Raw genomic sequence first — 24,319 nt, 5'->3', positions numbered from 1 at the left:
TCGCAAGCAGAGAAGCAAAATTGGGTTAAAGGGTTAGAATATAAATTGTTCTTCAGTAATTTTGCGTTAATTGCGTTAAATTATTTTAACACGTTAAGGATTGTAAAATGAATAGCATGCGTTAATGCATTAACGTTGACAGCCCTAATTTTTTTTATTCTGATGAAAACCAAACCCACATAATTTGCATAATTTACCATCACAAGCTCATGTTTCAGAAATGTTGCATAATAGTATTCTTGTATGTTGCATAAATGTATTCTGCATTCTTGTTTATTTGCACAATTGCAACAACTGTTATATCGGTGTTACAATGTATATACATATTATTTGTATGACTTTACATAGTGTAATTTGTTGTGTGCTCAGAAATCAAACACAGATTGTTTAACTATTTCATGAAGATTGCATGCTCTCAGAAATGATATTGCGATTTAATACTATTCATTCATGCCTCGAGGGAGAAAATGGATCATTTTATGTATATAAATAGGTCATGTCCCCAGTTCCAGGATCCAAACTTGGCAGTGCTCTGATTGGTTTTGAGATTGGGATAATAGGTATTTAAAAGGCTGCATAGGATAGACTGTATAATTCTTGATTCTCATGAAGGTAAGCAGCATTAAAACGTTTATTTTCATGTGGCATGAGAAATATAATTTGTAGTTTTTCAAAGGAATATATATACATATATTGATATTACATAAATAGTATAATCATATATATGATTTTATAATGATTATGATTATTTTTATTTAGTGGATGATGCTATTTATGTATGCTGCATTTTTTTTTAATTGAATGCATGTTGAAAGTTACTGGTGCTTTATCAGTTTGACTAACATTCGTTTGCAGCTAATCATGGGAGCGAAACTTTTACCAGTTTGTTTTGTGATATTTCTGTTTTGGGGTAAGGCTTTTTATCTTTTGGATTATTATTTTATGAAACTACATTTTTTTTATATAAAAATAGATGTTATTTAAACTAATTTATTGACATTAATTATGAAATTATTAATTAAATTATTCAAATTATGAATGTATTAATTATGAAAATTAATCATTTGAAATTATTAAAAAAATATTAAATCATTATTATTATTTTACAAGTTAAATTATAAAGATTGGATGCACTGCCATGTAATGCCAACTTTTTTCCAAACAAGATTTTTGTTGTTGTTGTTGCATTAATTCTCTCAAGTCTTTCTCTCTTGACCTCTTAAAGATGGTGGCCAGGCTCGATCTGCAGGACGAGAGTTTGCCACCGCGTTCATGCAGAACTATGTATCTCCTTTTGACCTGCCGCTCTTTCAGCTTTACATTACCTCTCTGAATTCTAATTGCCTGGTGAAGATCAGTGTGCCCAGTCTCAATTTTAACCAGGAGGTGCAACTGACTGCAGGTCAGGGCTTCACTGTGACCCTCCCCAAAACAATTGAGCTGTCTGGCACTAGGAGGTCCCGCAAAACTGTCTTCATTCAGGCATCTGATTACATAACGGTTTCCTCGCTAAACTCAAAGCAGTTCACAGCGGATACGTCCCTGGTCTACCCCATGAGCGAATGGGGTACTGAATATTTTGTGTTCACCCCCACCAACTCCCCTCCATCCATGCTGAAGGAGTTTGTGCTTGTCAACGGTAAAGAGCGGAACTCAGTGGAAGTGTTCCTTAGAGCGGCGGTCCGGTTCGAAGGGCGCTTGTACGGTGTCGGCAGTAAACTAGTTGTGGTGATGGATCCTTTTGAAAATGCACAAATTCAAAGCCAAGGAGATCTTACGGGAACACGCATATCTTCACAACTTCCCGTCGCCGTGTACTCGGGTCACATGTGCACGTGGCGCTTTTCTAAGTGCAATCACGTTTATGAGCAACTGCTGCCAGTGCAAAGCTGGGGAACTCAATTCCTGGTGGCTCCATTTAGCATTCAGAGCCAGTTTGACAGCATCTATATCCAAGTGTCACAGACAACGAATATAACCCTTCAATTTGGCCATACTACATTAACTGGCGTTCTTCAGCGTGGGCTCATCCAAGAGCACAAAATCCAGTTTCCAAATGGTCTCAACATCGTTGCTGACAATGGAATCCAGGTGTTTTTTCTGTTTAATGGTGTGCGAACATCCCGTGGTGTCCTATATGACCCGTTTCTTATGAATCTTCTGCCCAACGACCGGTTTTGTTCTTCGTACGCGCTTGATGGGATAGCTGGCTTTGACAGCCGAGCCCTTCTGATTGTTCCTACCAAAGAACAAGCAGGGATTCGTTTTGATAGCTTGCCTTTACTTGGAAACCTTCAGTGGAGGGTCATCAAAAACAGCGAGTACTCTTGGACTGAGCTGGTTTACCAACCTGGGGCAGGTGGGCACAAATTAACCCATCCAAATGCTTCTTTTGGGGTCTATAGTGTGGGACTACAGCAAGTGAATGGGTACGGAGCCCCAGCTGCATGCATTGATCCAGGTTTGCCAATTAAACATTCTTCCTTCTGTTTTAAAACATTTATGTTGATACAACCAGTTTGAAGATAAGAAAATCCCTAGTATAATCCAATAATGCATTTTTAAATGAGTAAGACATTAGTCTTAATTACAGTGGAAGAATTAAATGTTCAGATTTTGGTAATATCTTAATTGACTCTATTTATGTTTATGCTGCTTAAATGTAATGTATATCTTCTCCATTTGTAATAGAATTGCCAGCACCTCGCTCTTGCTTCAACATCATCTGTAGTGAGGATGAGGAGTGCCAGATGATGGATTCCTTCCCCATCTGTGTGAAGAAACCATTTGGAATCTGTTGGGCAATGGGTGACCCTCACTACAGCACATTTGACCAGCATTATTTTGACTTCATGGGCACTTGCACTTATGTTGTCACCAGGAACTGCCAGCAATATGATAGTCTTCCTGCTTTTGAGGTCCTGGCTAAAAATGAAAACCGTGGTGACATTAGTGTCTCCTATGTGGCACGTGTAACTGTGAATATTGGGGATATCACCATCAGCGTTGAAAGTTCTGAGCCTGGAAAAGTCAGGGTAAACCTTTTTTTATTTTTTTCCAAAAAGAAAAAGTATTAGTAATTGCATTGGATTTAGTTCATTTTAATACTAAACATTTTAGAAACCTCATTCAAAACCTGCTGCAATATTGAAAGCATTATCTCACATGAGAATACAATATAATAAAAAGATAATAGCTTTATATTAAGCACTTTCTTATAATAAATTATCAGTATTTTTGTCTTATTTTTAGTAAAGATATCTAAACATCTTTATAATGATCAGTTTACTCAAGAATCAGAAACGCATAACAGACCAAGAGTTGTTCTCAGAAGCTACAACTTAAAGTTTATTTCTTACCCATTAAAAATAGTGTAGATCAGCATAGATAAAAATCAGTGAGGTTTATGCTTAAAACAAGAAAAAGAAATGTATTGTTATTATAATATAATGTTATAATAAAGTATTATTATTCAATCTTTTAAATAAGTAAAAGCGGCTTTTGAAATGGGAATTTGAAAAATAAAAAAATTTAACTAAATCAAGATAAAAAAATATTTAGTAAGAAGCTATTTTGCCATTTAATATGCATTATTATGTTTTGATTTGTGCAGATTGACCAGAGTTTGTGGAGTCTTCCTGTGGTTCTTGATGATGTTGGGGTGTCCATGTTCCAGTCTGGCAGCTTCATCACCATCCTGTTTTCTTTTGGGCTGAGTGTGAAATATGACTGGAACCACTATCTCATGGTCTCCCTGCCCACTGCCTTCATGAACAAAGTCTGTGGGCTCTGTGGAAACTTCAATGGCGATCCCAATGATGATTTCACCATGCCTTCGAACACCCTTGCTCCCAGTGCGACAACGTTTGGCCAGAGTTGGAAAGTTCACAATTTAACATGGGATGAGGGCTGTAGAGATGATGGTGGGGGACATGGATGTGATGCTGAAGCACAGAGGCAATGGCTGGGTGAAAAATACTGTGGACTCCTAATGATGGCTCCATTCAGTCAGTGTCATTCTGTTATTGACCCAAGTATTTACATTCAGAACTGCATGTATGATGTCTGTATGACAGATGGGCACAGAAACTACTTATGTAAGGTCTTAGAGGTCTATGCAAGTGTATGTCAACTTGTTGGAATACAGCTAACCAACTGGAGAGAAGCAGCCAATTGTTGTGAGTAATAGCATTTGCAAAGCATACTTGACTTGATATTGTTTTGCAATATGTCTTAATGTCTTTGTATGTGTCTTCAGCTTACAAATGCCCAGAGAACAGCCATTATGAATTTTGTGGTGGCGCATGCCCTTTGACCTGCATGGGCCTCGGGTCTCCTGTGAACTGCACTTTACCCTGTGTCGAAACATGCGCTTGTGATCCTGGTTTTGTTCTAAGTGGATCTGAATGTGTACCTTCAACCCAATGTGGCTGTTCCTACAATGGACACTACGTTCCTGCTGGAGATGCTTTCTGGGCAGATGATGCTTGTCAGCGGCTTTGTCATTGCTCCATGGAGGGTGGACATCTGGAATGCCAAGACAAAGGCTGTGGGGAAGGAGAGCACTGCCAGGTGGAGAATGGCATTAGGGACTGTTATCCTGTCTCTCAAAGCACCTGCATGGCACTGGGCGACCCCCACTACTACACCTTTGACGGGAATTATTTTGACTTCCAGGTACTAGATGCACTCGAGAACTGTGCAATTTTTTTCTACATTACATGTTTCATGTTGTATATAACAATCAAAAATGGAGGGGAAAAAATCAGAAAATATGAAAAATCATTGGAATTTTCCCCCATTTTTCACATGGATAAAATAGTAAATAATGTGGAAAATAGGCCATTTTTCTGCCTTTCATTTCATGGTTTCCATACTATAGGTATAAATATTTTTTCTTAGTTTCTTTTAAACCCACATGTAACCACAGATCAGCCATTTATTTTCTGCTTCTGAGTATTTAATGCATAATCAAAGTGTCCTGGAAAGACAAAATAACCTTAGCATGTAGTGTCAACTTTGGAAATTTGGGGTTGCATTAATATGTTTTTTTAATGGTTGTAAAGTTGGCAAAATCAAGAAAAAAGGAAATGTTGCTATTGTTAAGTAAAGCTATTAAAATGGCTTGTTAATTGAATCTAAAATATAAATTTTAGATCGAAAACTATATAAATAACAAAAACTTAAATAAGAAATATTGCTTTGCCAACTAACTGAAATAAAATAAGTGGAAGGGCTGATTTCTAAAAAGAAACTGAAATATAATTTAACACTAAATAAACTAGTTTAAAGCTAAAATAAAACTAATAAAAATGACAAAAGTGTATAACAAAAATTATTAAAGTATAAGCTAAATTTAAACTGAAAATATACAAATAAAAGCTAATAGTATATATTCAAAATATTAATGCATACTATACTATACTGTACTATACTACCTGTATACCATACTAACACTGGTAGGAAATATTTTTATATTATTTATATATATATTTTTTTTTAAATCACCTTTCCTTAGTAAGAGTGTAGGCATAAAAGTCTTTTATGTTTTTGGTTAAATAGCTTTTGTGGAACATAATAGTATTATTACTTATATTCTCCCTTCAGGGCAACTGTGTGTATCAGTTGGTTGGAGTTTGCGCCTCAGATCCTGGATTGGTGCCGTTTGATGTGCTGGTGCAAAATGAGTTTCGGGGAAGCAGAGTGGTGTTGTTCACTAAATTACTGGAGATCAGAGTGTTTAATATCACCATTGTTATCGATAGAGAATACAGCGGTGCTGTTACCGTAAGTTGCATGTTTTAAACCTTTGGCAAGCTTGGTGATGTTACAGTAAGTCATTCAATGAGAAGTTGTAAAAAAGCAAAGTTGGCTTTCTTTTTTAGGTCAATGGTGAGCTGTTCAACCTTCCTCTTCATCTTATTGAAGGTCAGATTTCTGTTTTCAGAAGTGGCTGGTCTGCTGTCGTTCAAACCTCTTTTGGTCTCAGAGTCACGTTTGATTGGAACAGCTTTGCAACCGTCACTGTTCCCAGCACCTACATGGGTGCCATCTGTGGCCTCTGTGGGAACTACAATGGAAATCCAGAAGATGATCTGACAGTCAGAGGAACAGCATTACCTGCTTCAGGACCGATGGAGTTCGGTGCCAGCTGGAGTGTAGCCGAGATCCCAGACTGTGCGCATGGCTGCACAGACAGTTGTCAGGATTGCGACCCGACCAGAAGGAGTCTTTATGAGACGTCTGATTTCTGTGGACTCCTGCGTGACCCACAAGGGCCATTCAGGGACTGTCAAACCATGCTAAACCCTGCTCCATTTTTTGAGGATTGTATTTACGACGTCTGTTTGTATAATGGAAGGAGAGATATACTATGCCAGGCAATAACGGCATATGTATCTGCCTGTCAGGCGATAGGAAGGACCATCAGCCCCTGGAGAACTGCAGAATTCTGTGGTGAGAGAAACCCGGGGTCATTGTATCTAGACCTTTTTGAGAAACCGTATACATGGTAATATTGTGTTCATACACAAGAGATTTTGTAGGTATAGTGATGGACTTTCTAGCGAAGACACTGCAGTTCCAGTTCCATTCATGTCAACAAAGGCCTTAAGAAATGTAAAGCAGAGCACAAAAACAAAGATGCTAAGGATAGAAAGGTGTGTTAGTACATTCAGCATAAGGATATTGAGTTCAAAATCAAACTTGACATGTAATCTAGCCCAGGTGTTTTTTTAACTTTTTGATGCCACGGACTCCCAAATATGAGGATCTTCCTGCAAGTCTCTTATTTCTGAAAATATAAAGGCACCTATATATTTTCCTAAATGAAGTCCAGTTTATACTGTGAAAATGTGTATAATATTTAAGTATATCCTTATGATTTTTTATGTGCATGGTTTTATTATTACAATTTTTTTTTTTATTACAACTACATATTTGTTAGAAGGTTTTTGGTAACACTTTATTTTGATGGTCCCTTTTTGAGCATTCTGTTGACTATAAGTAACTTTGCACCTACATGTCAACTAACTCATTAGAGTATTATTTGATGGCTGCTTAATATCTGCTAACTCTTTGTTGTGATGGTGTCCCAACAGACATTCTACTGACTATAAGTACATGCCAACTTATTCTAACCCTAAACCTACCAGTCTACTAATACTCTACTAACACTCTAATGAGAGGTAATAGTCAACAGAATGTGTTAAAGGGACCATCAAAATAAAGTGAAACCAGGTTTTTTCCCCTTTTTTAATTCTAATTTCTTAATTTTTGACAGTGAGAATACACTATTTTTATCAGTGAGAATATATTACTTACACATTTGTTATTGTTTTTTTTTTTTTTTTTTTTTTTTTTTTTTATTTTTTTTTTTTTTTTTTTTTTTTTTTTTTTTTTTTTATTTTTTTTTTTAGTATGGAAAAATTATTTTTCTTTGAACTTTTCTGCACCACCTTGTGGACTTTTTGGGGTCCCTGAACGTCAGTTTGAAAAACCCTGATCTTTCCCATAAATAAGAACAAGAACTCATCGTCAGAGTGGCATTTCTACTATTATTTAACAAATTAAAGCGACAGTTCACTCAAAAAATTAAAATTCTGTCATTAATTACTCACCCTCATGTCGTTCCAAACCCGTAAGACCTTCGTTCATCTTCAGAACACAAATGAAGATATTTTTGCTGAAATCCGAGAGCTTTCTGACCCTGCATGGACAGCAACACAACTGACCCGTTCAAGGCCCAGAAAGGTAGTAAGGACATCGTTAAAATAGTCCATGTGACATCAGTGGTTCATCCGTAATTTTATGAAGCTACGAGAATACTTTTTGTGTGCAAAGAAAACAAAAATAATTATTTTAATGGACTATTTTAATGATGTCCTTACTACCTCTCTGGGTCTTGAACGTGGCAGCTGCATTGCTGGCTATGCAGGGTCAGAAAGATTTTCATTTTTGGGTGAACTATCCCTTTAATTGATATATTTATTTCTATTTTATCTACTTTTATTTATTTTTTTATTATATATAATCAGAACTTAACCAATCACATGTCTTTGTTTTGTCAGGTGTTCAGTGTCCTGTCCACAGCCACTATGAGCTCTGCGGTTCTAGTTGTGAAGTCACCTGTCACAGTTTGACTCCTCGCGCTGGCTGTCGTAGCCCCTGTATGGAGGGCTGTGTGTGTGACCCAGGCTACATCAGGAGTGGGGAACACTGCGTTCCCCTCTCTCAGTGTGGGTGTCTCTATGGCAATCACTACTACTTGCTTTACCAACAGTTCTATCCTGGCAATAACTGTGAGGAGGTGTGCACATGTTTACCGGACGGCCAGGTATGATGACAGTGAGGATATACTACTGTTTTGGCATTAGTGACTGAATTTCATTTTTTATATGGTTATACAGTGCCTATTAAATATACATATTAAAACGTGAATAAATCAACTCAACAACTTGTTGCCTTCCATTGTCAGTTGTGCTCACTCCTGTTGTGTGTCCTCAATGTGGCAACCGGCGTAAGCATCAAGTCTGATCAATATTTTGAATTTAGACTGCAGTACCCATTTCAACCACTAGCTGTCAATATTACATACTGCACTTTTAAAGCAATATAAAATACATGAAAAATACATTTTTGAAATAATAAGACTTCAGTCTCCCTCTCCAGGTTATAAAGAGTTTGGAATTAAGATTAATCAAACTTAAATTGTAAATAATCAGAGCAACTTGGACCAATGACATACAGTACATGGGTTTTTCTTTAATAGCTTTATTTTTCTGCTAATATTGTCCAGTGGTGTAAATATAATGTAAATCTGTGGAGTTTTTTTTCTTAAATGAAATACATTTTTCTCAAATTATTTATTGGTTAATTTCATTCTGTAGTGGAAATGATGGTTATAGAAGTTACGTTTTTGTAATAAAATGGCCAGCACTTTTGTCTTGCAAAGGCTATTTTCATAGCTGAAATTTTTGTATATTCTAAATACTAAATTAAAAGATTTGTACACTTTTTGTCAAGTTATACTTTTTTTTAATGTGATACATGACAATCACATTTTATATCAATCCTTTTTATTAGCACAGATTTAAAGTATAAAACAATAAATTGTATGCATACAAAATATGCAAGTCCTTAATAAGACATTTAGCATAGCTCTTTTTTCAACAGGTTTTTTTTTTCCATAATTTCTTGTTAGTTGTTGTCTCTTTAGAGCTACGTGGCATGAGCTGTTTTGCCTGTAGCAGAACCTGCTGCATTTGCATTTTTAGATTCTTTCTTTAAAACCACACTACAAATCTTGCCCCATACAAAACATTAATACAATGCTCTTCTTTCCACAGGTGGTCTGTAATAAGTCGTCTTGTGGCCCTTATGAGAGCTGCGAGTTGGTGGACGGCGTTCGCAGATGCCGACCAATTCTGCAGGCTATTTGTGAAGCTTCTGGAGACCCACACTATGTGTCCTTGGATGGGCTGCGCTTTGATTTCCAGGGAACCTGTACCTACATTCTGTCCCAATCCTGTGGCCTGGAACAAACCAACCTGACCCCTTTCTCCATCCAGGTGGAGAATGAGAGATGGTGGCCCAATAAACATCACGAAGTCTCTGTTACCAAGCAAGTGGCCTTAACGGTCTACGGCAGCACCATCATCTTAAGACAAAACAAGCCCCAGATCTTGGTAAGTGCTGGTTTGTCTGCATTTGTTCTTCAGTGAAACTCTCATAATGTGATTTTGAGTTCCTTTAACACATTAAACTAACTGTAAGTATCTAATATGACACCATTCCCACAGGTCAATGGGGTTCTGGCTAATCTCCCATACAGTTCAAACAGTTTAAATGGTTCCTTGGTCCAGGCCTATAAAGATGGTAGTTATATAATCATCGAGACCAGCTTTGGTCTCCGTGTGACCTATGGCCTGTTTTACTACGTCGCTGTTACCATCCCTGGCAACTACCGCAACAAGACCTGCGGACTCTGTGGCAACTTTGACGGAGTCCCTTCAAATGACTTCAGCCTCCCAGATGGCAATGTTACACAGGACGTGAATGTGTTCGGGAGAGCCTGGAAAGTGGACGTCCCTGGAGCCGTGTGTGAGGACGGATGTGAAGGCGACACGTGTCTGGACTGTGATCCTCAACTGAAAGTCATCTTTGAGAAGCCTCCCTACTGCGGAGTTCTGGTTGACCCTAATTGGCCGTTTGCCACCTGTCATGCTGTGCTGAACCCTTCAGCTTATCTGAACGACTGTGTCTTTGATACATGTGCATCTGATGGCAACAACAGCGTGGTTTGCGCTAGTGTGGAAAGATATGCTTTTAGTTGTCGCGCAGCTGGAGTCGTCATTCAAAGATGGAGGACGGACTTTTTCTGCCGTAAGTTTGTTCTTCTGGAGAAGTTTTTTTCTTAATTTTTATGCTTCCTTATTTTATATTAAATAAATATCACAGCAAAACAAAGGGATTATATCCAATACAGCTTAAAAAATTACCAAAATATATTTGAAACAATATAATTGACTGAAATGCACTACTGTTCAAAAATTTGGAGTTGGTAAGAATTAATTTTATTCAGCAACGATCCATTAAACTGAACAAAGGTGAGAGTAAAGACATTTATATTGTTACAAGAAATTATATTCAAAAATGCTGTTCTTTTAAACCTTCAATTCATCAAACAATCCTAAAAAAAGTTGGTAATGATAACAAATGTTTCTTGAGCAGCAAATCAGCATATTAAAATGATTTCTGATGGATCATTTGACACTGAAGACTGGAGTAATGATGCTGAAAATTAAGCTTTGCCATTAGAGGAATAAATTGTATTTTAAAAATGTATAAAAAATAATATATACATTAGTTATTAGATGGATATTTGCATTTAAATAATTCTTCACAATATTACAGTTTTTACTGTATTTTTGATCAAATAAATTAAATAAAAAATGTAATTAAAAAGTCTAAAAAATATCAGGCTAGATACGCAGTCAAGACATTCTTGCTGAAATGAATGTTAACATATACTTTGAACAATATTTTTTACATTTTTATTTTCAGTATATACAAAAATATCTAAAATATTCCTGGAAATATATTCAAAATATAAAAACATCATATAAAAACAATATTTCAGAATTCTTTCCATTTTTATTTACTTTTTTATAAATATTTATTATAAATTCATTTATAAGCTTATATATTTGGTACTATTTTAATTAAGCAAAACAGACAATATTGACAATATTGTGTATAAAATGTAAACTTGTTTACTGAACTATTGTATAAAATCAATATCACATTTGCAATCGTGCAGATTATTTTGGGAAAAAACAGCACTCCTGCTTGTGTGCTATTGCTAAACTATATCAAAAGATTTAAATGTAAGATATCAATGCAACAACAGTGTGGATAGAGATTCTGTTTTATTATACGTTTTCTCCTCCAATCATTGTAATTTTTTTCTTTGTCACTGTATTCCAGCAATGTCGTGTCCAGCTCACAGTCATTATGAGCTGTGCGCAGACGTGTGCTCTGCTGCCTGTCCTGGTTTAACTACGATAGTCCAGTGTCCTAAAACCTGCACAGAGGGCTGCGCTTGTGACAATGGTTATCTGTTTGATGGCCAGCAGTGCGTTGAACACCAGCTGTGTGACTGCTATCAGCAGGGACGCACATATAAGGTGAAGCTTTGAGTGTACTGTGGTGATGTTGTGCACATATTAGCTATAAATGTCTTGCTGGCATTCTTTCCTTTTCTTGTCTTGTTTGTGAATAAGTTTGTGTTTTCAGGCTGGAGAGGAGGTTTACCTGGACCAGTGTGAGCAGAAGTGTCAGTGTGATCCAGGAAAAGGACTTACTTGTGAAAAAGCCAACTGTCCTAACGGCACACAGTGTTTACTTAGAGAGGGAATGTGGGGCTGCTTTTACCCAGGTTGAGATATACAAAAAACAGGAATATTGCAACAAATGGAACAACATCTGTAATTTTTTTATTACATGGCAGATTTTTTTGTTTCTTCTCGTTGCTTCTGTCTACAGATCCATGTTATTACCACCATTGTCCAGAGAAAGAGACATGCTGCTCTGAACATGGCAATGCCGTGTGTTTGCCCCAATACAACAAGACATGCTGGGCATGGGGTGATCCGCACTACCACACCTTTGATGGCTACGAGTATGACTTCCAGGGCACCTGTAAATACATCTTGTCTAGGACCTGTGGGAATCTGTACGGTCTGGAGCCCTTCTCTGTAACCCAGAGCAATGAAAACCGTGGCAACCCTGATGTGTCTTATGTGCGGGAGGTGGAAGTTACTGTATATGGCAGCACTTTTACTATGGTGAAACACCATACAGGACAGATCATGGTAATGAGTCACTGCATGTTTTTACCAGTAGACTCACTCAGGGTCATCTTCACTGTCACAGTATGATTTTTAATTCATTCGAGTTCTAATTCATTCAAGTTCTTGTGCATATTTTAAAAGTAAGAATATTTTTGTTTCATTCCAGAGTTTTGATTTGCTTTTCTGAGTGCTTTTTAACTATGCTGTTTAACACATTTACAGTATGATTTAAATATTTATTTAAGGGGTCATGAACTGCCTTTTTTATTATTTTGTCCTGTTCTCTGAGGTCCTCTTATAATGTTATCAAGATTTTTGTACATCAAAAAACATAATTTAGAAGTAATAGGCTATTTTCTGTCCTGTTTTAACCCCCTCATCAGAACGCTCTGTTTGAAGGCATGGTGGATTGTAAACTCGGAAGTAAACCCCCACTGCTACAGTATGATTGTTTTTACACAACTTGGCACTGCACAGCGCCTTGTTGTATTTGGAGCCATCTTTATCGTTTGGTTTCTGCTTAGACATGCGTTTGCCTCTTTCGTTATTTACACTACGTGTGTGAATCGGTGGGCGGAGCTAAACAGGCAGTGATGTAGTAGCAAGCATTGATCTGCTTCTGCGGAGGTGGTGTTTAGCCACACTATTACATCATAGAGTGGTACATTCCACAAGCTGTCGTTTTGGCAGACCGGCTTCAATATAATCTGTTTTTAGACTAACAGGAAAGTTTTGAGTTCTGAAACTTACAGGATGTTTTTATAGTACAATGACCTCATATGTCAAATATCATTGGAATTTTGGTTTCTCAGTTCATGAGAGATATTAGAATATTTTCCCCACAATAATAAAAACATTGGTAATCATGAATATAAAATTAGACCCTAAAGTAAAGTGTTACCAAAATGTATTTACATTAAAAAGCACTATCATTCTGTGTTTCTTCTGTCAGGTGGATGGTTTGTGGTTTTATCTTCCTTTTGATCATCATGACGGCCGTGTGAAGGTGAGACAGAGTGGCTATGCTGCTCTGCTGGAAACTGACTTTGGTCTGCGCGTCTCTTTCATCTGGGGCTGGAGGGTTGATCTGCATCTGCCCAGTAGTTACTATAGATTTGTGTGTGGCCTGTGTGGAAATTTCAACGGTAATGGTGAAGATGAGCTGAGAGACCCTGCTGGAAACCTTCGGCCAAGTCTGTACCAGTGGGCAAAGAGCTGGAGAGCAGAAGACAGTGTCACATCAGTGTGTCATGATGGCTGTGAGACCGACTGCCCTGTTTGCCCTCCTGACCAACATGCCCTCTACGAAACAGATGCTTTCTGTGGTGTCCTGACATCTATAGGCCAGAATATGTTTAGTGCATGTCATGCTAAAGTGAACCCACAGGCGTTCCAGCAAAGCTGCGTGTACGATCTGTGCTTCAATAACGGAGACCGAAAACTTCACTGTCAGGCTCTGGAGACATACATCCATCAGTGTCGTCAAGAGGGTGTCATCATTACAAATTGGAGAGAAAGATTTAATTGCTGTAAGCTTGCTTAAACCTCTCATAGAGCACATGTTTGTATGCTTAACTTTAACCACGGACCTCTTGTCTTGTTCTTCAACAGCTATGAGTTGCCCGCCCAACAGTCATTATGAGGCCTGTGCCTCTCCGTGTCCAGCAACGTGTCCATACCCAAATCAGCAGCCAAAGTGCAGTGATACCTGTGTGGAAGCCTGTGAGTGTGACAGTGGATTTGTCCTCAGCGCTGGCGCTTGTGTGCCCACCAATCAATGTGGCTGCTTCTACGAAGGTGCCTACTACCAACAAGGCCAAACTTTCTGGGCCGATGAGCAGTGTCATCGGCTTTGTGTGTGTGATCGTAACTTAAGTGCTGTGGTGTGTCGCAATTCTTCCTGTGCTGTCCGTGAGAGCTGCACAATTGTTAATGGAAGTCACAGCTGCCAGCCAGTGAGTCGCCCCGCCGTATGCACAGGCTCAGTAGACCCACATTACCGCACATTCGACGGATTCCATTTTGACTTCCAGGGCACGTGTGTGTATCAGTTAGCAGCCCTGTGCATTGACAATACGAGTCTTGTACCTTTTAATGTGACAATTAAGAATGATCATCGTTGGAGCAATGCAGTGAGCTTCACTCACACTGTCAATGTAACTGTGAATGGATTCACCATCACATTGACCAGAGAACATCCGTATCGATTACTGGTGAGTACAGTCACACAATATACACTAATAGGGTTGAAGACCATTCTTGTTCAGATTCAGTTCTATTTGAAGAAATACATCTTTATAAAAAACTCAATGATGTTTGGTTTCATTAAGAATTCATACCCTGGTCGGTGCCGTTAGCCTTGTGGGCAGCGCATCAACATGCAGCGCTGTTGCGCTATGGGAATCCCGACTTGAGGACCTTTCCTGCCCCTATCTCTCTCCCACTTCACTTCCTGTCAGTTCTGATCTGTCCGGTCATAATAAAGGCAAAAATGCCAAAAATAAATAATAATTTACACCCTGGCATTCAGAGTATTTTAACAGGGAACCATGATTCTGTTTTTTGTTTTTTTTCCCTGAACCACTGTTAATTATTTCATTTGTTGCACTAATGAATATACATTACAAAACAGTGTAGTTCAAAATCCCCCAAAACCAAATGACCCTGAGTTAGTTCTTTTAGTGAATCAAATCCATAATCAACGAACTGTGTAGTCCTATTCCCAAAGAAACAACTGAGTTGGTTCTTTTTAGTGAATCAAATTGTTACAGAATAACCAGTGTAGTCTGATTCCCAAACCAATTACTTTGAGGTGGTCCTTTTAGTAAATCCAATCCAAACGGAAAAACCAGTGTAGTCTGATTCCCAAAGAAATTACTTTGAGTTTGTCCTTTTTAGTACATGAAATCTACACAGAATGACCTATGTAGTCAAATTCCCAAACAAATGACTCTGAGTCAGTTCTTTTAGTGAATCAAATCCATACTGAACGACCAGTGTAGTCCGATTCCCAAAGAAACAACTGAGTTGGTTCTTTTTAGTGAATCAGATCTACACAGAATGACCTATATAGTGAAATTATCAAACAAATGACTCTGATCCGTTCCTTTTTAATTAATCAAATCCATACAGAACAACCAGTATAGTTCGCTTTCCAGACAAATGTTTCTGATCTGATTCTTTTTACTGAATCAGATTCATACAACGTAAACAAAATGGTTTGATTCCTGAAACAGAGGCTTCCATGAGTCTATTATTTTTAGCGAATCAACATCATTGGTTGTGTGACCAATGTAGACCATATAATTCCCTAATGTATGACTCTTCTGAGTCTTTTTTAGTACAACTTTGCATTTAAGTTGCATTTAACAAAAATTATTTTAAGACTATTATTTAAAGATACAATTTATGGGTTTTGTCAGTAGTATTTTATACAAATTATGAAATATTTTACCACATTTTTGTGTGTTGAGCATTTTGCTAAAATATTAAAGGCCAGTTATTGGATTGCATCAAGGTGGAAAGTCATTAAAGCATCTGTGTAAATAAAATTAAAGCAATTAAATGGCCTTTTTCCCCTAAATATTAAATTAATGGGGAAAAAAATAATAATAATGGATTAATGGAACTTTTAAAGTATCGGAGTCTGAATTAGAATTGGAACCGAAATTGTTCAATTCCTTGTGATTCCCAGGTCTACACACGATTTAAACAGTTTCAACTAAATCAGCACTTTGTAATAGTAACCAAATGTGTTACTATTCATTTCTCTTTAGTTTGGTGGCCAACTAGCAGAACTTCCCTTTTGGATTCAAGATGTATTTATAGTTTTACGCAGCGGCAACTTTGCTTTGGTGAAGACAAACTTTGGTCTCCAGGTGACCTTTGACTGGTCCAATGTGGTGAGCGTCACTTTGCCTAGCAATTACAGTGGTGCGGTATGCGGACTTTGTGGAAACTTCAACGGTGTTGTTCAGGATGACTTTACAATGCACAATGGTATGATGGCACCCAATGCCAGTAGTCTGGGACAGAGCTGGCAGGTTGCTGCAGCACCTGGCTGTTCCTCAGTCGGTTGCCTTGGTGCTGGATGCTCAACTTGCAATGCGACCCAGAGAGAGAACGCCCAGCGCAATTGTGAGATCATCACAAACCGGACAGGGCCTTTCAGAGAATGTCATAAGCAGATCGATCCTGGATCTTACCTAGAGGATTGCATATTCGACACGTGCCACTTCCAAGGACATCAGGTTGTGTTGTGCGACGCAGTGGCAGCCTACGCATCCACATGTCAGAGTCAAAATATCACGGTTCGCCCTTGGAGAAATGCCACTTTCTGCCGTAAGTAACTAACTGATTTTTTTTTTAAGATTATGAAACTTAATATGTGAGCTTGATAAAAGTAAATGAAAAATTAAACTGTTTCAAAAACTGAGCTCAAATCAGTGTTACTCTTGTAAATTACTGCCAAACATGTTCATTAACCATTTTTTATCTTGTCGACTAACAAAAATGTTATTTCAAGAGCTTAGGCTTTGGGTTTTTGTTTTTTGTCAAATGTTAAATTAATGTCGGTGCCGAGAGCCATGTGGGCAGCTCGCCGGCATATAGTGCCATTGCACTTTAGGTGTCCAAAGTTCGAGTCCTGGCTCGTGGTCCTTTCCTGATCCCATCTCCCTCTCTCTTTCCCTCTTTAATTTATATATTATCTTATTAAATACAAAAATAAACCTTGGTTTAATATTGCATTTATTTGTTAACTAAAATGTTATTTACTAAAATTAAATGCTAATTTATTAAATTTAGTCAAGTCAAATTCATTTTATTTTACACTCTCTCCGATCTGTCTATTACAGCTCCATCCTGCCCTCCAAACAGCCACTACAATCCCTGTGCTCCAGGCTGTACAGAGACCTGTGTCAACATCTCTGCGCACAACTGCAGCAGACCCTGTGCTGAGGCCTGCCAGTGTGATCAGGGTTACATCCTGAGCGGCCAAACCTGTGTGCCACAAGCAGAATGTGGCTGCTTCTATCGAGGACACTATTACAACAAACACCAGATGTTTTACGTCCATGAGCAGTGCTTGGAGCGCTGCATGTGTGGAGAAAATGGAACAGTTTCCTGCCAGGCATCAAGTTGTAGTCCAGGGGAAGCTTGCAGAGTGGTAGATGGAGTTTTAGGATGCCACCCTGTCAGTCATGGAAGATGTGTGGCCACTGGTGACCCTCACTACACTTCTTTTGATGGCAGGAGGTTTGACTTTCAAGGTGCATGTGTTTATACGCTCGCTAAGGTATGTGATCGAGCTGGAGGACGGTTGGTGAATTTTTCTGTGGACACACAGAATGAGCAGGTTAGAAACACAAGGGTTTCTGTCATCAAGAATTTGACTGTGACCGTCTACAACCTGACAATTAGCATCAGACGAGGTGAACGCTCGAGAGTCATCGTAAGTCTTCATCTAGTTTCGCCTTTTTTTTTTTTTTTTTAAAGAAATTAATGTTTTTATTTAGCAAGAATGCATTGAAATTGAAAAAAAATTGACAGTAAAGTATAATGTTGTTATGAAAGGTTTCCATTTCAGATAAATGCTATTCCTGAAAAAAAAATTTATTACAGTTTACACAAAAATATTAAACTGTTTAAACTGTTTTCAACATTGATAATATAAGAAATGTTTCTTATATAGCGTAGAAAAAATGTCTCGGTTATGTATGGTAACCCTCGTTCCCTGATGGAGGGAATGGAGACGTTGTGTCGAGTGTACGACACTAGGGGTCGCTCTTGGGAGCCCAAACACCTCTGACATCTTTGAGAAAAGGCCAATGAAATTGGGTGTGCAGAATTTGCATAGCTGGCCACGCCCCGGACATCCGGGTATAAATAGGCCACCGTGGCATCAGCTCACTTGTTCTGAGGAGTCGAGAAGCATCTCAACCCACTCAGAGGCAATTCGGAGTTGTGGCATGAAGGACACAACGTCTCCGTTCTCTCCATCAGGGGACGAGGGTTACCATACGTAACCGAGACGTTCCCTTTCTGTCATTCACTCCGACGTTGTGTTGAGTGTACGACACTAGGGGTCCCTATACTAAACGCCACAACTGCCGAACTGCGTCACACGTCCACGGGGACACAGATGTTGACAAGCCAACGTGTCACAACCATATGCACCTCTCCTCCTCGTAACCTACCAACGCCCAAGACTTAAGACCTCACCCTACAACATCCGGGAGAGTCGCCATAGAGGCAGAGCTCCCCTCAGCCGGAGCCTTTTCCCATAGTAATACTCACCATAATATAACAGCTGAAAAGTCTCGGTAGTAACGTTGGGACAGTGACTATTCCCCCTAGGGAAAAAGGCACTACGGAGGTAACGTTGGGACAGTGACCATTCCCCCTAGGGAAAAAGGCACTAAGGAGATCACATCCTACCCGATGGGGAGGTAACATGTGAAGATCCACCTATGGACTTCAGAGGATGTACCACATAGGGAAGGTACAGAGGTGGGCTCAGTGTAAGGGGAGATCTACCAAGACCCAGAACCTATCGAAAGAATGTCTGTCTAGGGGAACACTGAGCCTCAGGGGCAATACAGTGGAGAATACACACATGGGGCCTCAAGAGGAGCCACTACATGTGGAGCACTAACCCAATACAAGAGTTCACTCGAGGGAACCTACCTCGTAATGAGTCCTAATAGCAAGTTCCTCCATCGAACTTCGCTAAGAAAAAGTGTTTATGTGATGAAAGGGTAGTCCAGAGTTCATGAAAGGAACCTGAGCTGGACTGAATAAGCGCATAATTACCCTGGGGGGAGTAGTGCTGGTAGCGAGCTCTACACCCTGCCAGTCTCCTGTGTGAAAGAACTGACGATCAGAACTCTAGAAGAAGCTGGTTTCATTCGTAGATTATAAAATCTAGCAAATGTATTAGGTGTAGCCCAACCTGCAGCTCTACAGATATCTGCTAGAGAGGCCGCGTTCGCCAGAGCTGCTGATGCAGCCATGCCCCTGGTAGAGTGAGCCCTCACTTCCAGTGGGCAAGGTAGGCCTCTGGCCTGATAGGCCATTAGGATCGCATCCACAATCCAGTGGGAGATCCTTTGTCTGGAGATAGCATTCCCCTTCTGCTGCCCTCCAAAGCAGATAAAGAGCTATTCAGAAGGCAGTCCTTCCTCAGGGGAATTTGCCAGGGAGGAACTGATGCCATGAGCATGAGCTCCGAGAACCAAGTCCTGTTGGGCCAATAAGGGGCCACAGGCAGGAGCTGTTCACCGTCTTCTCTGACTTTGCACAGTGTCTGTGCAATGAGGCTCACTGGGGCAAATGCATACTTGAGTAGGCCCCTGGGCCAGCTGTGAGCCAGTGCATCCTTGCCGAGGGGAGCCTCGGTCAGGGAGTACCACAACTGACAATGGGTCGATTCCGACGAAGCAAACAGGTCCACCTGTGCCTGGTCGAACCGACTCCAAATCAGCTGAACCATTTGGGGGTGAAGCTTCCCCTGAGCAAGACCTGTCACGAGAGGAGATCCACTACACGATTGAGGTTGCCCGGGATATGAGTGGTATGCAGAGACCTGAGTCTGTGCTGGCTCCAAAGTAAGAGATGGCGGGCGAGTTGTGACATGCGATGGGAGCGAACACCACCCTGGTGGTTGATGCATGCAACCATCGCTGTGTTGTCCGTCCGGACCAGCACGTGCTTGCCTTGGATCAAGTGTCGAAACCTCCTCAAGGCCAAAAGCACTGTCAACAACTCCAGGCAATTGATATGCCAATGCAGCCAAGGGCAGACCCTGATGCTGCATGCCCGTTGCACGCGGTGCCCCAGCCTGTCTTGGAAGCATCTGTTGTAACAACAATGTGTCTGGACACCTGTTCTAAGGGCACTCCTGCCCGTAGAAAAGAGATGTCCTCCCAAGGGCTGAAGGTACGGCCACACAACGGTGTGATGTTCACACGGTGTGAACCGTGACGCCATGCCCATCTCGGCACTCGGGTACAAAGCCAGTGCTGAAGTGGTCTCATATGCATCAGTCCCAGCAGCGTGACCGCGGCTGAGGAAGCCATATGCCCCAGGAGCCTCTGAAAGTTTTTGAGAGGGACCGCTGTTCTCTGCTTGAGAGCCCTCAAGCATTTCAGCACTGACTGAGCACGATCCTGAGAGAGACGTGCAGTCATCGTAACCGAGTCCAATTCTACACCGAGAAAAAAGATACTCTGCACAGGGGAGAGTTTGCTCTTTTCCCAGTTGACCCGAAATCTCAATCGGGCTAGGTGGTCAAGGAACATGTACCTGTGTGCGCAAACCAATTCTCGCGAGTGAGCTGGGATTAGCCAGTCATCAAGGTAATTGAGAACTAAAATGCCCACTTCCCTGAGAGGGGCAAGGGCAGCCTCCGCGATCTTCGTAAAGACGTGAGGAGACAGGGACAGTCCGAAGGGAAGAACTTTGTACTGATATTCCCATCCTTCGAAGGCAAACCGAAGAAACGGCCTGTGCCTTGGTAGGATTGAGACGTGAAAGTACGCATCCTTCAGGTCTATTGCCACAAACCAATCCTGATCTCTGACACATGTTAATATGTGCTTGAGGGTTAACGGAAGCTTGTGAAGGGCCCGGTTCAGAGTCCTCAAATCCAGGATTGGTCTGAGCCCCCCACTCTTCTTGGGTACAATGAAGTACGGGCTGTAAAACAAATAGCCAGTATGTATTAATTGAAAAATAGAGAAATAAAAATAAAGTATAAAGATGGTTCTCTATGTAATGCTGGTTTGCACTTTTTTAAATTGTAATGAAAGAAAAAATTATTCTGAAATCATATTTGCTGTTGGTTCTTTAACAGGTGAATAATGAATTTGTCACCCTCCCTTCATCTTTTGGCACTCAAGTCACCATTAACCAGGTTGGATACAGTGTCAAAGTGCAAACCAACTTTGACTTGAGAGTTCTGTATGACACCTATTACCACGTGGAAGTCCATGTACCCTCCAACTATCAAGGCCGCATGTGTGGCCTCTGTGGAAACTACAATGGCAAGAAAACAGATGACTTCTTGTTGCCCAATGGCACACAAAGCGCCAATGTCAGTGCATTCGGACAGGCATGGGCATTGCCAGCAACTGGTGTTCAGTGTGGAGATGAAAGTTCCCCGCAGCAGTGCGATCAAACCAAAGCCGAGAGATACCGCAGAGGTGATGCCTGTGGCATTATGGCAGCTGCCGCTGGTCCCTTCAATGCTTGTCATGATCAGGTGAATCCTGAGCAACATGTGGTTAACTGTGTATTTGACATGTGTGTTATGGATGGAGACAGAGCGATGCTGTGTGAAAATCTTCAGGCTTATGCCATCATCTGCCAGAAAGCCGGGATACAAATCATGCCATGGAGAAATAGTTCATTCTGCCGTAAGTTTGTAAATCTTAACCTGTTCTTCGCTTTATCATTGCCTTTAAGTTATGTATCATAATCATTTTGTTTCATATATATACACTGGCGCACAAAAGTTTGGAATAAATTTTAGGGTTTTAAATGATTTTTAAAAATCCAGTAGACAGTAATATTGTGAAATGGTATTACAATTTAAAATAACTTTCCTATTTGAATATATTTTGAAATGTAATTTATTCCTATGATGCAATGCTGAATTTTCAGCAGCCATTACTCCAGTGTCACATCATCATTCAGAAATCATTTTAAAATGCTGATTTGATGCGCAAGAAAAATATATTATCAATGTTTAAATCAGTTTTTGCTGTTTAATATTTTTGTGGAAACTATATATTTTTACAATTGTTTGATTTAATAGAAAGTGCATTAAACAGCATTCATTTGAAATATATTTTTTATAAACATTATAAATGTCTTAACTTTAACTTTTGATCATTTTAATACATATTTGCTGAATAATTTTTAAATTATTCATAAAATTTAATAAATATAAAATAAAGAATTAAATAAAGAAATGAATATAAATATAAAATATTTAATAAATAATTTAATAAATATAAGAATAAAATTTAAAATAGAAAAATAGAAAAGTTATTCTAAATTGGGATAATATTTCACAATATTACTTTTTTACTGTATTTTTAATCAAATAAATTCAGATTTGGTGAGCATGAGACTATCCATAACACAAAAAAGACCCCAAACTTTTGAATGGTAGTATATATATAGTGTGTATTTTTTCCTAATATTTTTTAATGTAAATTACCTGATACACATTATTTTATGTTTTGTTTTTTGCATTTTCTTTTTTTTTAAGCGGCAAACTGTCCAGCCAACAGTCATTATGCACAGTGCTCTAATAACTGTGCCAACACCTGTGCCAGCCTTAGTGGCTCCGTTAACAACTGCCCAGATATTTGCATGGAAGGCTGTCAGTGTGATGAAGGGTGGCTCTCAGATGGTGACACGTGTGTGCCTGTGGGAGACTGTGGATGTGTCCATAATGGCAAATACTTAAAGGTGAGATTTAATGCTTCTCATACATTAAGTATTAGGAGCTTCTCATCTACTTTTCAGAGCTGCTTTTCCTCAGATTTTTCTAAAATTATGATTAGAGCCATTAGAATCTTCTACAGTTTGCATTGCAAGAGTGCAATCTTTTCTCCACTCTTTCCACTTAGGTCGGCGAAGTCTTAGTAACTGACACTTGCGACAGGAAGTGTGTGTGTCGTACCACTGGGCTGCTGGAGTGTGTGAACCAAACCTGTTCCAGAGGAGAGATCTGTGAATTTCGGGATGGCCAACGAGATTGTTACACTGATCAAGGCCACTGTGTATTTGATGCCAATGACCAGTTGCGGTCCTTTGATGGTGTAAAGGGGGCAGTGGAGCGGCCGGGAGCCTATCAAATGGCTTTCTTGTGCAATCAAGAGTCTCCTGACTGGTTCCGTGTGGTGTTAGATGTACGTGCATGTGCCAGGAATGATTCTGGTCATGTGACAATGGTCCACATCTTCTTTCAGGACATGATCATTACGGTCAACAATCACAGGCACAGCTGGGTCAGTGGAAAAAAATGTTTGATACTATAGTGTTTTTTCTATACATCAGCTAGAGTCTTAAAATGTTTGATTTGACACAAAGAAACTGTTGAGAACACATTTCTCTCATTCTCTCAACAGGTGAATGGAAAGAAGGTCTCGTATCCCTTTATGCCTAAAGAGGGGGTGTTAGTCTCATACATAAATGAGGCCGTGGTCATTGAGAAGGTATCTATCATGAGACTGACTTACTCTGGCACTGGAGAGGTTGTGTTATCCGTAAGCACAGTCCTGACAGACCAAGTTTGTGGTGGCTGTGGCAACTTTAATGGTATCACTGCAGATGATATGACAACTTCTGATGGGAGAAACTCCACTATGATGTCTGTAGTTGCATCATCCTGGCAGGCTGAAGACTTCTTTACATGGTAAAGCCATATAATTGTGCTGCCTTCATCATATGGCAAAACAAATGCTTCATTTTCTGTCAAATACTGGCTAACCTTTTACTTCTCATGTGCTTTTTTTTTACAGTGTGTAACAACTGAAAAAAAAACTGGCAGGAAGGTTTGATTACCACAGAGATTTCTAATAGAGGAATTGTAAATTTTATTTAATTGCACACTGGGGTTTAGAATGAGGCTTTGATGTAAACTGAATGATTTCTACATATTCTGTATGCCATAGTATGATCTTAATACTGCACCTTTTGAGATTTGAGATGATTTGAGATTATGCACATTAAAGATACACTTCTGAGGTTTACGTCCAAAACTGTCTAGTACTTTTTCTATTATTCTATATTTTTTCTCTTGACTAATTAGACATGTACACAAAGCCTCAGTAGATGACGGCAACCATCAGATTTCAGCATATCTACTTAAACTTTCTCATGTAATATCTATGACATGACCCATTTCAGAGGTGGCCAAAATTAGAATTTAGAATTTACTGAGTAAAGCTCAC

General features: G+C 39.4%; 1 protein-coding gene across 1 annotated transcript; it reads left to right on the top strand.

Moving 5' to 3' along the window:
* The first annotated feature begins 861 nt into the window (after positions 1 to 861).
* LOC107739770 (IgGFc-binding protein-like) lies at positions 862 to 24,053 on the top strand. Its single transcript, XM_016551978.1, has 22 exons — positions 862 to 910; positions 1,226 to 2,461; positions 2,692 to 3,035; positions 3,614 to 4,178; positions 4,259 to 4,677; positions 5,608 to 5,787; positions 5,886 to 6,456; positions 8,070 to 8,335; positions 9,348 to 9,686; positions 9,801 to 10,383; positions 11,488 to 11,687; positions 11,797 to 11,938; positions 12,046 to 12,374; positions 13,306 to 13,882; positions 13,965 to 14,566; positions 16,130 to 16,694; positions 17,210 to 17,805; positions 21,208 to 21,769; positions 22,630 to 22,832; positions 22,994 to 23,374; positions 23,495 to 23,781; positions 23,888 to 24,053. Exons 1-22 carry the CDS (start codon positions 862 to 864, stop codon positions 23,892 to 23,894), a joined length of 9,003 nt encoding a protein of 3,000 aa, XP_016407464.1. The 3' UTR covers positions 23,895 to 24,053.
* The last annotated feature ends 266 nt before the right edge of the window (positions 24,054 to 24,319 follow it).

Source organism: Sinocyclocheilus rhinocerous, unplaced genomic scaffold (genome assembly GCF_001515625.1).
Source record: "Sinocyclocheilus rhinocerous isolate Xijiao unplaced genomic scaffold, SAMN03320098_v1.1 scaffold2120, whole genome shotgun sequence".
NCBI lineage: Eukaryota > Metazoa > Chordata > Actinopteri > Cypriniformes > Cyprinidae > Sinocyclocheilus > Sinocyclocheilus rhinocerous.
Note: the sequence above shows the minus strand (reverse complement) of the source record. Positions and strands in the feature narration are given on the sequence as shown.

Bases quoted from the DNA above. Each gene is read 5' to 3' on its own strand.
- LOC107739770 (XM_016551978.1), top strand. From the start codon at position 862: ATGGGAGCGAAACTTTTACCAGTTTGTTTTGTGATATTTCTGTTTTGG. The intron at 5,788-5,885 runs GTAAGTTGCATG...TTTCTTTTTTAG, and splicing joins AATACAGCGGTGCTGTTACC to GTCAATGGTGAGCTGTTCAA. The intron at 12,375-13,305 runs GTAATGAGTCAC...TTCTTCTGTCAG, and splicing joins ACCATACAGGACAGATCATG to GTGGATGGTTTGTGGTTTTA.